The sequence below is a fragment of the Clytia hemisphaerica genome, unplaced genomic scaffold (genome assembly GCF_902728285.1).
Source record: "Clytia hemisphaerica strain Z4C2 unplaced genomic scaffold, Clytia hemisphaerica genome assembly, whole genome shotgun sequence".
NCBI classification, from domain to species: domain Eukaryota; kingdom Metazoa; phylum Cnidaria; class Hydrozoa; order Leptothecata; family Clytiidae; genus Clytia; species Clytia hemisphaerica.
This window is the reverse complement of record NW_027104573.1, coordinates 483,081-496,395: the sequence shown is the minus strand read 5'-3', so window position 1 is coordinate 496,395 and position 13,315 is coordinate 483,081. Positions and strand designations below refer to the sequence as shown.

The 13,315-nt window shown below is 35.4% G+C and overlaps 1 protein-coding gene across 1 annotated transcript; it reads right to left on the bottom strand.

Annotated features, from left to right (window-relative positions):
• Positions 1-3,634: 3,634 nt before the first annotated feature.
• LOC136823498 (rho-associated protein kinase 1-like) lies at positions 3,635-6,892 on the bottom strand. The gene is made up of 3 exons (XM_067079687.1): positions 6,065-6,892; positions 5,598-5,653; positions 3,635-4,441 (listed from the first exon to the last, which is right to left on the bottom strand). Exons 1-3 carry the CDS (start codon positions 6,872-6,874, stop codon positions 4,051-4,053), a joined length of 1,257 nt encoding a protein of 418 aa, XP_066935788.1. The 5' UTR covers positions 6,875-6,892; the 3' UTR covers positions 3,635-4,050.
• Between the last annotated feature and the right edge of the window lie 6,423 nt (positions 6,893-13,315).

Here is a 13,315-nt window from a genome sequence, read left to right as displayed (position 1 = left end):
TCTTTGTACAAAAAATCAGAAAAAAGTAATGACAGGATTTTGCACAAAGTCCAAAAAACCCTATTTTTAGGTAGTTTTTGGCCCAAATTTGCCAAAATAAATTTTTTCTCAAAAATCGGGCTCCGTCACGTTAGTCACGTTCTGGGCATTGCGATTTTGCATCATTGTGCAAAAAATCAGAAAAAACTAATGAGCCAATCCTGAGAAAAGCTGGTAACAGACGGACGGACGGACGAACGAACGGACGAACGAACGGACATGGGTTAATTTATAGGACCTCCGCCGGGGCACCCGGAGGTAGGTCCAAAAAGGTTTTTTCAAAAGGTCTAGGTACAGCTAGATAAGACTGTTAAAACTGAAACATAAATCTTGTTGTAGCAGACTAAAATGATGATTGACTTGAGCTTTCGTCATAAAGTTTATTATACTCCATAGCTGAATTTCATATTTTATTTGGAAAAAAATTCTTTAAATATAGATAATGACGTCATTATGTAAGGAATCGGTTTTATTAAATTTTGGAATTTCCAATTTTAAATTTGTATCATACAAAATCATAAGATCTTTCAGAAAAATTGACAACTTTCATTACAATCAGCTATTACATTTTATCAACCAATGAGAAAAATGTCAATAATTTCTGTTTTTTACTTCTCTTTAGTTCCTTCAGGGTTTGGTTCCTTTCAACAAAACCTCCATTCTAGGGGCCACAAACCTCCATTCTAACGACCATTAGTATGTTAGTAAAAATTTTACCGAATTAACTTAACCTCATCATATTCGAAATCACAATTCAAAACTACAGTAAAAATTTCATTTTGATATCTACCGTAGATCATGAGAAATTGCTAAAATTCTAAACCTCCGTTCTAGGGGCCATTGAGAAAAAGTGACTAAACTTTGAGTCAACAAAAAATGTGTCTGACTTAAAAATGTTTGAAAAAACTCTCTTGGGAAGGAAAATAGAGAGGCTGAAGTTTGTTTTGGAGGAAAACCATTTTAGATTCATCTATTTTTGAAGTCACCAGAGCGATTTCATTTTTGACCTCCGTTCTAGGGGACATCCACTGTAAGGTTTTATCTTCAAATTCTGAAATTGATTTTTCACTATGGTCAGAGCCCTTAAAAAGGATTGCCTCGCTGGCTACTTTCGATTATTGATAATAAATGCACAAATTCTCATTACACTTTATGCTTGACTTTCAAGCCTCTAGGCTACTTGTTAGTCTAAATTAACCTTAAAAATCTTCTTTTTGCGAAACGAAATGTACTTTGCAGGAAGAAACCTTTCTGAAATTCTATGACTATGAAATAATCAGTCTGGAATCTTTTTGCTGACAAAATTCTTAAAACCTTTTGCAAAAACCCATATAGAAAAATTAATAAATATTTTGAGCAAATATAAAGCTCATCACCAAATAAATTTTACAATAAAAATCTATTCCTAGATAAAAGATTGGACCTAGAACTAAGTTCAGTGAATTGGTTTTATGTCGATCTACAAAGTTTCTTGCCTTAGGAAAAATTCCTGGCTTTTTGGTCAAATTTTATGCTCAGTATGCCAAGACCTTATATTTTATGCTATTTTATGCCAATTTTGATAAAAAGATTAAATTGTATGATATTGTATGATTGTATGCCGAGTGTGACCCCTGCAAATGAAAATGAAGAAAGTGTTGGTTTCAATATGAGCGCTTGTGTAAGATTAGATTAAAAGATGCCTTTTTAGCAATTGAATTCAATCCCTTTTCGTAAAATCGCATGAGATTGTTGAATCATGAAAATAAATCCACGTGAAGTTTTGGAAATATCCTCGTATTCGTCTGATTTCATGCTCGTTCCCAAAAAAATATTTTAAAACGCAGACTCGCGAAAAAAGTTGCATTACATAGTTTCCGGGCTCAATTAATTGAGGCGATACCATAAGAAATATGTTTAAATCTTGTTTAATTTAATTTTCAAAATATCATTACTCATCGAATGGCTAATTAATTGAAAAAAAAATCAAACTATAGTAAAAATATTTCGAAAATATCAAAGATGCTTTAAAGAGAGATTTTCCTTATAAAAAGTTTCCTAAATCAAATTTCCATAAATAAAACAATTTAAAAAAATCTACACATCGTATATCGGGTCAGTTGAAAACGTTGGTTACCCAATTCGCTACCTAAAAAAACTTACAGACCGGAATGGAAAGCCGAAAAAATCGTTGTCACGGCCTGACTTTACGCTGCTAAATCGTTAGAGGGAAATAAAAAGTCAAGGTAAACGTGCATTAACAGATCCTGAGGTGATATAGAGAGAGAGAGGAATGCGGTCTAAAGGCTCGGTGACATGAGAAGTTTTTTTTTCAAATCAACATGCTCCATCCCACCAACACAAGAAAAAAGTGCGGTCTTATGGTTTCTTTTTTTTGTTTCATGGGACAAAAAGTGAGGGAAATACCCAAAGACACGAGAAAGCGTTTCAGGTTGGTGGGATGGAGCATCTTGCATTGCACCAACGCAGAAAAAACTTCTCGTGTCTCCCAAGCCTTAAATTTATATGATAATATTTTCCACCAATATAAAATAGCATAAGATATTGAAAAACACGAAAACTTGACATTCTTCGTCAGACTCAGCGTTTTAATTGTTTTAATTTTCAAAGCCGCAAAGCATCATGGATCCGAGTCAACCCAGGGCGAACAGGGTGAATCCCCCGTTAATTCCAGTTTAAGAACTCCATTATTTTAAGTCAATTTTGGTACCTGGAGTATATTTATTGATATTTTCTGGATTTCTAAATCTAAAATTCCCTCGTGTGTGCAAATTACAATATTTTCCGCGCTGATTCCCCATTTTTCTAGTACCCAAATAGGTAGCCAAATTTCTGACCCTCGTATATCAGACGTTAATAATAAATATTGTCAACAGCAAAAATAAAGTAAGCTAGGATTTCTCAACTAAATGGGATGAAAAAAATATTATTTCGCTTTTTTTCAAAATTGCACGAAATAATCGAGACGAGAAGAAATAAATTCTGTATATTCAGCGAGGGGTGAATTACTTCGTTCTGCTCTTGTGCATATGTATTGAAGTTTGAAAATTGAAACATATTTTGAAAAGTAACACCCATTTATACCTGACTGCTAAAATCAATTAATATTAAAAATTATCATTACGAATAAAATAAATTAAATTTTAATAAATATTTAAATCATAAAATCGTAAAAATCGACACCTTTAACTTTCAACACTATACGATAAGAATGAGATTCTCGTGGGAATTTTTTTTGCCCCGTACATGAGCTAACCCGCCCGCACTTTTAATAAGGCCCTGGCCGTATTAATCCTTTAATGTGGCTTAAAAGCACTTGAACACCTCGATATCCTTGACCTTCGTTTCAAAATCTCTAGCTTGTTTAATGTCAGGATCCTGGTATAAATGACAGCCGTGGGAGGGAGGCTACCCTTGCTGACAGACGAGGGTGTCCCGCTAAAGTTCAAAAAATGGACCCTATGGGGACTCGTTTTTTGGAAAAAGTGACCGTGAAAGGACTGAAATTCCAAAATTTTCTCAAAGTTTCTCAAATTCCACCAAAAAGGTACCCTACGAGAGACTGTTTTTTCTAATTTGGTGTTTTTGCGGCCGTACCTGGGACTTACGGAGGTAAAAAAAGATTCATGTATTCCTTTTTACAGAGTAAACAGTTCTTTAACACATTCTTACTTAGATATAAGTTGGTCTGACTAAAAATAGATTGGTAGGGTATTTATTTGATTGACAGGGTGCGGGTTACTCGATACTGATGCAAATCTCCCTGGAGAAATCTCATTACAAGTTTCCCTTGTAAGAAAAAACTAAGAACAAACTAAAAACAAACTATAAAAGAACATAAGACTTCGATGGCCAAAATACCAAGAAAATGTTTTAAAAACATTTTTGGACTCTGAAACAATCAATTTTATAGAAAATCGGAAATATTCCCAAAAAATAGTCCCAAAAGTCAATAACATCTAAAGGTTTCAAAAACTAAAGACATGTATTTATGACCGTCCTACACCACGATCAATATAAATTAACATCAGGGTCCGTAGTCACCCAGTAATAGTAATACAGGTACTTCGCTTTAGCATAAAAGTAACCTCGAGTCGGGCATATCGTAGAATCAGTATAAATACACCATGACACTGTTGCGAAGACAGCCGATAAAGATGAAATGAGGAAAACTATGAAAAACATTTTAGGTGTGATTTCGTTTAACAAACTAATTTCAGGGGTATGTTGCTCTGTGTTGTCCTGGTTAGTTGGGTTTTCTTCAAAATGTACTTGTTGTTTTTTATTGCCATCTGTTTTTTCATTTTGATCATTAGTTTCGATGTTATTTTCGTCATTGTCCTTATCTTGATCTCCTTTCGTTCCATCTAGATTAATGTCCCCAGCAGCAGTAGAATCATCACTAAAATTGTAAAATAAAATATTCAGAAGAATTGTCTTAAGGCTTGGGGACACGAGAAGTCTTTTTCGCGTTGGTGCAATGCAGCATGCTCCATCCCACCCACACAAGAAAAAAGTGGTTTCTTTTTTTGTTTCATGGGACAAAAAGTGAGGGAAATACCCAAAAGACACGCTGATAAGAAAAATGGGGTGGAGAAACGAGAAAGCGTTTCAGGTTGTTGGGACGGAGCATGTTGCATTGCACAAACGCGAAAAAAACTTCTCATGTCCCCAAGCCTTCATCAAAATCCGATATTTATTTCCGAAATTAAAAACTCCAACTTTCAGAAATTCGATGGTGTGTTAAGATTTTATTACTTTATTTTATTCTCGTAATAATCACAGCATTATGACATCGTAAAATATCGTGTCAAAAATAGACACCTGAAATTTACAACAATTATCAAGATGAGCTAAAACAAAAGCCAATACAGACCTTTCCAGATTTACAAGATATATGTACACTTTTTTTTTAAGCAACTCTACTTTTCGGGTCAGGGTTGCTTAGCACTCTAGTTCATTTTCCGAAAAATCTGCTCGGACCACCCCTGATATTATTACCATATTTATACTTTATTGGGTGAAGGGCTATCGTTTGTCTTAGATTATTTAAAAAGCTTTTACTTTATGAGAAAATGAAAAAAATGACAAATTTCAGGACTCGAGTCTTAGCAACTTGGTTGCTAGAAAAGAATATACTGAAACCAGTTAATAGGATTTTTAAGTTAATGTTCTCAATTTGCAGATACACAAAAACTAAATTTGAAAGAAAATTTCCGAAAGATTTAAGAGATTCATAATTTTCATTGTTTTTGTATAATACCCTTTAAAGAACTCAAAAGTGGGAAATATCACTTCAGACTTGAGAAGGTTAAAAACTACCCTTGTCGCTCACAGGTGCACTATACTTGCTTCAGTACCCCTGGGCTTCCTTAGCCTAGAAATCTAATCCAGATTGATTCAGTCACTTGGTAAAATCTGCTGATGGTAAGTTGTGACTGAGGGCAAATTTAAAATTTCGTACATCATAAAAATCATTAAAGCGCCGATAATGCTATATTGCTTCAGTCGTATCTTGACCTTGTAAAAACTGGCTTGCTTAACCAGGCTAGGCTTACCTGTCTTCAGTTTTCTTTGTTGTTTCATTATTATCCTTCTCACTTGAGGCATCAGCCTGTTTAGAAAATGTGAAAAATTAAAAAATATTTATCTTCATAACAATTTACCAGTCAATAAGATACAATGATTTCGAATTAGATTTTTTGGGTAGTTTTTGCTTTGATACCATATAATTTGCACAAACAAAATAAACAGAAAGTGGTAAGATATTGAAACATGTAGCAGATTCAATTATTCAACCAACCGTAGTCGCGCGGTCAGGTGCCTGCCACTTTATTATTTAATTTACCACCCTAAACTTGACCTAATCCTTTTTTGACACTTTTTTCTATTGTCTTTAGGTGCGAAGGTGGTGTTTTAGGGTTGTGAAACGGCCAAAAAAATTCCCGCGCGGCAATTGGCGGCTACGGTCGAAAAGGTGTATTGTATAAAAAATACAATTTTATAGACAAACAAAGTTTCATACCTGGACAGCTTTCTTTTGAGCTTGTTCCGATTCAATCTTATACTGTTTCACAATATCTCCAACCTTATTCATTGCTTCGGAATATTGACTTTTCCCCATTTCAGCATAGATCAAGGTAAACAAATCTAAACTCTTGATTGTCAACGGATGTTCATCTCCATAAGCCTTCTGTCTTAATTTAGTCGCTTTACCACAATATTCTAAAGCTAGTTGAAATTTTTGTTGCTCTAAACATGAGTTTGCTAAACGTTCATACTCATTTGCTCTCTTTGCTTCATCTAAACAAGGGTCAAAGTCCAAAGGAGAATAATTCTCACTGGACAATTCTTTATATTTATCTACTTGTAGACCAGATTCAATAATAGCAGTCTCATAATAAAGTTTTGTTCCTTGCATAAATTCAACAGCTCTTTGGTAGTCACCAGCTGTTGCGTAAATCTCGGAAATATGAGTCATACATTGAGGTAACATTGTAAATTTCGATTTTGAGGATGGTTTCAAGCCTTTCAGGCAACCAAGAAAGCATAATAAAGCATGATTGTTACTTCCCAGGCCACGAAAAGACATTGCTTTTTCATATAGAAACATTCGTTCATTATCTGTTAGTTCAGCTGTTTCTTTGGAAATCAAATCATCGATTCCAGTATCCTCCAAAGTTATTTTATCTCCTTTTTCATCCGTCATTACAAGAAATTCTTTCAAACTCTCATGACGTGAAAGCTTTGGTTTATTTTCATCACTTTCATTTTTGCTTTTTTGCTCTTCTTCTTCTTTGGTAATTTCCATAACATTCTGAATTTCATCAGCCATTTTAAATTTGTGTTATATTACTCTAAAAAATGAATTTAAATGACGGCGCGCAGCGTGACAAAAGGTTGATTAATTTGCGTGTACATGTCTCGCAAGGATGCGGAACACTTTTGGTACTATGTGCAAAAAAATTGAATGTCAAGAAGCAGAACCCCACTATCCCATGGTAAATCATGGCAGAATGAATAATATATGAACATAGATATCACTTTTAAAACAGAAAACCCCATAATCTCTATATTATAATTCAGGTAATAAACTGTTTGTGTTTGATGCTCTGAGTTTGCATCTGGAGAGCGAGGTGCAAGGAGGACATACAGTAATCTATATTCCAGAGATCCAGACGATGTCAGTTGAACCATCGAACAATCGAACTAATCAAATTTCATCAAACTAATTGAACCATAGCTGTTCAATTACTAAACCACATCAAACAATCGAACCGAGAAATCCTTGTTAATTGTGTTCGATGTGTTCGATTTCGATTCCGTAGACCTCGACCACCACTCCTTCTCAGGCAGTGAAGTCAAGTTTGAAGTTATTCTCTATTAGAAAAATGGTTAAAAGCAGTCAAAACGCAATTTACCTTACCTCCTGAGTGTCTTTGTTATGCTAAAATATAACAAACCTTTGTCATGCTGTCTAATTACAAAAACCTCCAATCACTACTTCTCCGCCATCTTATGTCACTTTAAATGCAGTGTTTTAAAATTCCTTAGCTACATTATATGTACGGAAAAGGTTTTCTCCAGGTTTTTTCAATCCCGGGATTAAACTACGAGGGCGGTTTCGCCGCTTATTTCCCTTTCAACATTGAGCCCCGGGGGATACTTAACATAAAGAGATTTTAAAATTAATGTTGAAATGCGTAGTTTTTGGATAAAATTAGGCGATACTCAACAAAAAATAAGGTGGCTTTAAACAAATCTTTGACAAGTTGGCGTTTCTTTCTGTTCTAATAATTATATGCAAATCACGTCGAAAAAAGAACATACCGGGTGGTCCAAAAAAATTTTCCATAACTTTCAAATTTTGACATAGAGCGCTAATTGTGCTATTGACTTTAAATTTTGTATGGGTAAACTTTAACTTATTTCAGGGCACTCCTGAAAATCCGATGTCTGAAACAAATTTTTTGTAAAGTTATAAGCTTTTATAAAAAAAGAGGTCAAAATTGACTTGTTCAAAACTGACACGTCAATTAGAATTCTTTCTTGTTTGTGAACTTGATGGTTCGTACAATTATTCAAAAACAACAGATTTACAACAGATTTCTCCATGGTATCACAATTATTACTAATGTCTAAATATAAAATAATTTGATACAACCACCTTTTGAACCAACTTTCAATCATTTCTCTTTTATGGTAAAATTATTGATATTCAGCCGTCATTATGTACCCAATCATTCGGATGATGGAGAGGGACCTCCAGCGAAATCTTTTTCATCTTTTTAAAAGCGCACTTTTCAATGGGTTGCGGATTCCGTCCAAACCGGTCTGCAAGTCTCCCAGCACGTTCTGTTCTTCACTGACGTGACTTTACTCAAACGAGGCGTTTTCATTTGTTTGAACTCTTTGTATCCTCGTCATTTTACCAAACGTTTTAACAGAGTTACTTCTTATCCCAATCAAGGAGGCAATTTCTTGGGGCTTCTATGTGATGTTCCTGGGGCTTCTTCCTGGGGACACATCATCTCCTCCAAAAGATCACTATCTTCTTCTGTTGTAACAGTAATCGGTCCTCCCGAATTGGCTTCAGTTCGTTGTACCAGTTTCTTGAAACTTTTTGACAAGCTTCTAAAGACCCATGTTTCGGTTGGAGGCTCCTTACCAATCCTATAGGCCATCAAGCGAATGTGATTTTTGAATTCCTCACCCGCTTTCTGATAAACATACAAAGTTTCAGCTTTCAAATACATTTTCCTCCGTTTCCAGACACATTTGTTCATTGATAGTTGCAATTTTTTTTCTCCCGTCGGCAAACAATTTTCAAAATGTTGCAAAACGTTACTTACTTTTGGTTACTTTTGGTTGTCTTCGAGCTTCATGCTCTGGCAAGAAACTTTCTGCTTCACACCACAATGCTGCATCCATCAAACCTGAATAAGGAAGGATGTCAGCAGCTAAACAGTTTTCATGTCAAGAATGGAGTTAGAGTCGGCTCTCCTGCACCCTGTGTAACCATGAATCTGTGGCTCGTCTGGGATCGAACTGAGGTGTCTGTCTAGAGAGTTTTTGAACTTTTCGACTGTAACATTCTTCATATCTCTAATACTCTTGGGCATTGAATTGAATAATTTAGCACCTTGCACAACAAGCGTGCTATCATGTAGTTTTGAACCATGGGTGCGAACACACATCCTTCCCAATCTTGGGAGTTCCTTGAATTGAAATTTATTGCTGATGTTTGGAACCAGATTTTCAGCTATTTTCCATGTATACAGGATCCGATATCTCTCCCTTCTTCTTTGAAGTGAGTAAAGTTTTAGCTTTTTCAAACAATCCCAATAGTTTTTTGGAGTGCCAGTTATTCTTTTGAGAAATGATTTTTGGATTTCTTCTAATCTTTGGGTAGAACTGACAGCACTTGGACTCCATAGGACTGAGCAATATTCAATGACTGGAATAACCAATGATTTGTAAAGAGTAATCATTAGTTGGGGTAAACGCGAAGAGAAAGTCCGCAGAATCCAGGAAATCAAGTTTTTTGCTTTCTCAATGACTGAATTTATTTGATGTGTAAAGACAGCATCATCTGACATTAGTACTCCCAGGTCCTTCACAAATTTCTTCCTTTCGATATTTTCTCCTGAAGGGGATTTGTAGTGAGTTTGGTTTTTTATTTCTTCATCTGGACCATAGCGTAGAAGTTCAAACTTTGTGTCATTTAGTTTCATGTTGTTTTCTTCAGTCCAGTCATAGACTTTTTCTAGTTCTTTTTGAAGAATTTCAACATCCTTTGTGTTTTTGATTGATTTGGTGGCACGTGTATCATCAGCAAATGATTTCAATATACAGTACAGTACTTTTTCATCAATGTCACCAATCAATATTAGAAATATAAGAGGTCCCAATACACTGCCTTGAGGGACTCCTGAAATTACTTTCTGGGCTTTGGACTTGACACCATTTACTATTACTGTTTGATATCTTTCAGTAAGGAATGATTCAATCCATCTGTGGATTGGTCCGGATATACCCAATTGCTTTAATTTCCCAAGTACAACTGCATGATCGACTTTGTCGAAGCCTTTGAGAAATCAAGGTAAACAACATCTGCATTCAAACCCTCATCTAATATGTCAAGAATGAGGTCGTGTTGCTCGAGAAGCTGACTAAGGCAGGATCTCCCACTTCTGAAACCATGTTGGTTTGGATTGAAAAGGTCATTGTTGGTTCGGCATTTTACCAATTTGCCGTCTAACTCGTGTCCACAGTGTTATACACCGCTGGAAAGCTAAGATCACGGGCTTTCATTTAGTACAAACCGGAACGCTTTAGCATATATACATAGAAAAAAAGTTCGAAGGGTTCAAAGTTTACGAAAAATGAAACATTTCGTTTGACGTCAACGAAAGTTGCATGACTTCTGCTGGAGTCGCTAACAGAGTGGAAAATGTTACACTTGATTTATAAAAAAATGCACAGATCAAAATTTTAACCCGTAGACAAAAATCTTTTAAAAAGGCTAAAGAATCTTGTAAAGAGAAAATGAAAATGCCATTGGTCTTTGTTTTATGCCATTTTCATTTTAAAGTTGAAATTTGTTAATTTTCGCGCATTTTGCCTTACACGTTCTACTAACTCATTTGCACAGGGTCGGTAATAGCCTGGGTATCCAGACTCAAAATGTCAGAAAAAAACACTCTTACCTCAACATATATACAAAGTTTCTAAAATTTTAGAGTCTGGTGCAACTAAAAAAATTGGGTACAGTTTGTTTGATACTGCCTGTGAGTGAACCCTTGTTGACAGACTATCAAAACTTTGTAAACCCAGTCAGACACACATAATTAACTTACTATAAAACCTCTCTTACAAAGTCAAAAAACTTTCAAAACTACTTTAAGCTACATCAAAACATCAGCCACATTTATAAAGGCTCTTTTCCAGCGGCCATTTTGTTTAGAAATGAACCTGCGTTTTCATTTTCATTTGTTTATCTTTTTTTGCAATTGGTCAGCTTTTTCCATAAATTATGCGCGCGCATCAAAAAATATCACAAACCCCGCGAAAATTCTGCTCATTGACTGGGCGCGTACTGACTAATTAGAGACACTCGCATATGCAGGGACAGATATCCCTGCAGACGAGTTACTTGGGACCAGACAGTAAACCAGAGACAAAATATTAAAAAAAACTAGACGGTGAAATAGTTTTACGGTCTGGATATCCAGGACCCTGTCGACGAACCGGACTTAACGAACACCGGACACGCGAAAACCCGGTGTAAGAGAGAATTTTTTTTACCACCATTAACATAGATGATAATTGATACATGCGACTTTTTTTAGTTTTAGTGTAAAATAAAAATTTCTAAAATATTCTAATCTTAGAATAAAAATTATTCCTAGATAAGTACCTAATATCCTAGATAGGAATATTTGTGAAATCGAAAAATTTGTTCCTATTTAGGCGGTTAATCCTGACTGTTGCATATAGCACAAAAAACACAAAACTAAAAGCTCAATCAGATTTAAGATTAAACTCTTTATTCCATTTATTTTAAAGCCCGACAGCCAACAAAAAGTGCACAACCCATTGTTGAATTGAACTGAACTAGATTTCAGACATCAGACTTTGTTTTTGAAGTATTAAAATGTAAATGTACTGTAGAAAAAGAAAAAAGTTAAAAGATCATCAAAACAGTTACTGTTCGTATGGAATTCAAACTTCTATGAACAAACTTTACCATAACAGCGTCAGACCATTCAAACACATCAAAAATCACAGCAATAAAAAATCTTGGCAACTGGGTCTACCATTTGTTTACATTCCACGGTCGAATGGGCACTTTGATGCGCTGAATATTATCAAATTTAAGAATGGGGCGCCGAACAATCATAAATCTTTCTTCGCGGCCGACTGAAAAGGATAGTAGCGAGGTTAAGCAAGTGTTTATTTAGACCGTTCAATGCCTACGCTGTACATAGTAGAGAGAGAGAGGGAGGCCCGGAATCTTCGAGTTAGAAAACTTCGAGTTAGTGTTTTTCGAGTTAGGAATTTTCGAGTTAGCTAAATTATGACGTCATAAAAGTGCAAATTATGACGTCACTCGACTCGACTCGATTTTTTATTTTCAAAAAATATTTTTCGAGTTAAAATTAACTCGAATTTCATTTTTCGAAAAAACTTTTTCGAGCTAGCTAACTTGAATTTCTTTTTCACAAAACCTTTTTTCGAGTTAGCATCATAGCTTCACGCAAAATATATACCTTATCGGTCCTTTTTACCCCAGCCCTAATTTAACGCCGGCCCTTATTACGCCACGAGCCCAAAAATAATCTCAAATTACAGGCCTTAAATCTTAAAGCATCTCTTAGTCTGATTTATGATTTGTAATCATGAAGACCTTAGAGCATGATTATTTAAAATAGAAACTGGATGAACAACGCATAAAATATGGTCATGACGGCTCGAAACTCTCTGATTTTGAAAATAAAATAATTTTAAATGATTGCCGCCCGTAGCGAGCTTGCGAGCGTAGGGGTTTTTTTGAGTTTTTTGTTTTTTTCTGTTGTGCGTTAATTTGTGGATTAAGTTTTCAAACGCAGGTAATTCTATGCACATTTTCGATGAGTTAGGCCATCTTGATTTTCAAAAGCTGTCCTGAAAGCTCTCGAGCAATAGTCCAGCAGTCGAATTGCAGTGCCGTAGCAACTGGGGGGGGGCAAGGGGGGGCTATGCCCCCCCCCCCAATAATTTTTTCAAAAATGGTTATTTTGCAAAATGCAAAGTTTTTCTTTTTTAATTTGTCATAATTGTCACAATTGAGTGCATTTTCAAGCAATCTAGAGCTCAAATTTTCAAAATTTCCCCCCTCGGGCCAAACCATGGTTGGCCCTCGCGGTGTCACTAAACTTCACCCCCCCCCCATATGGAAATGCTTCCTACGGCACTGGAATTGCATTCACTTTTTTCAAAAAATTGAGATATAAATCAGTGAATTTGCTGACAGTCAAATTATACAATTTGTCTCCTGTCTTAGACATTCAGATTGATTTTATTTTCGGATTACAGTCTTAGACATTCAAACTGTCCAGATCTGTCTTAGACATTCAGACTGGGTTTAAACACTGTCACCTTCAGTTTGTTCCAGACGTTCAAACTGTTCAAGTACCAGAAATTATTATTGAAACTGAACCTGAATTGAAATTTTTGAACTATTTACTTCTGCTGTTAAAAGAAATTTGAATTTTTTACAAGTCATGGAGGAAGA

What these genes read in the sequence shown, in the direction of transcription:
- LOC136823498 (XM_067079687.1), bottom strand. Translation starts at nt 6,874, where the DNA reads ATGGCTGATGAAATTCAGAATGTTATGGAAATTACCAAAGAAGAAGAA. An exon ending in CTCAAAAGAAAGCTGTCCAG is followed by an intron (nt 5,654 to 6,064) that starts GTATGAAACTTT and finishes TTTTCTAAACAG; the next exon opens with GCTGATGCCTCAAGTGAGAA. An exon ending in ACAAAGAAAACTGAAGACAG is followed by an intron (nt 4,442 to 5,597) that starts GTAAGCCTAGCC and finishes TTACAATTTTAG; the next exon opens with TGATGATTCTACTGCTGCTG.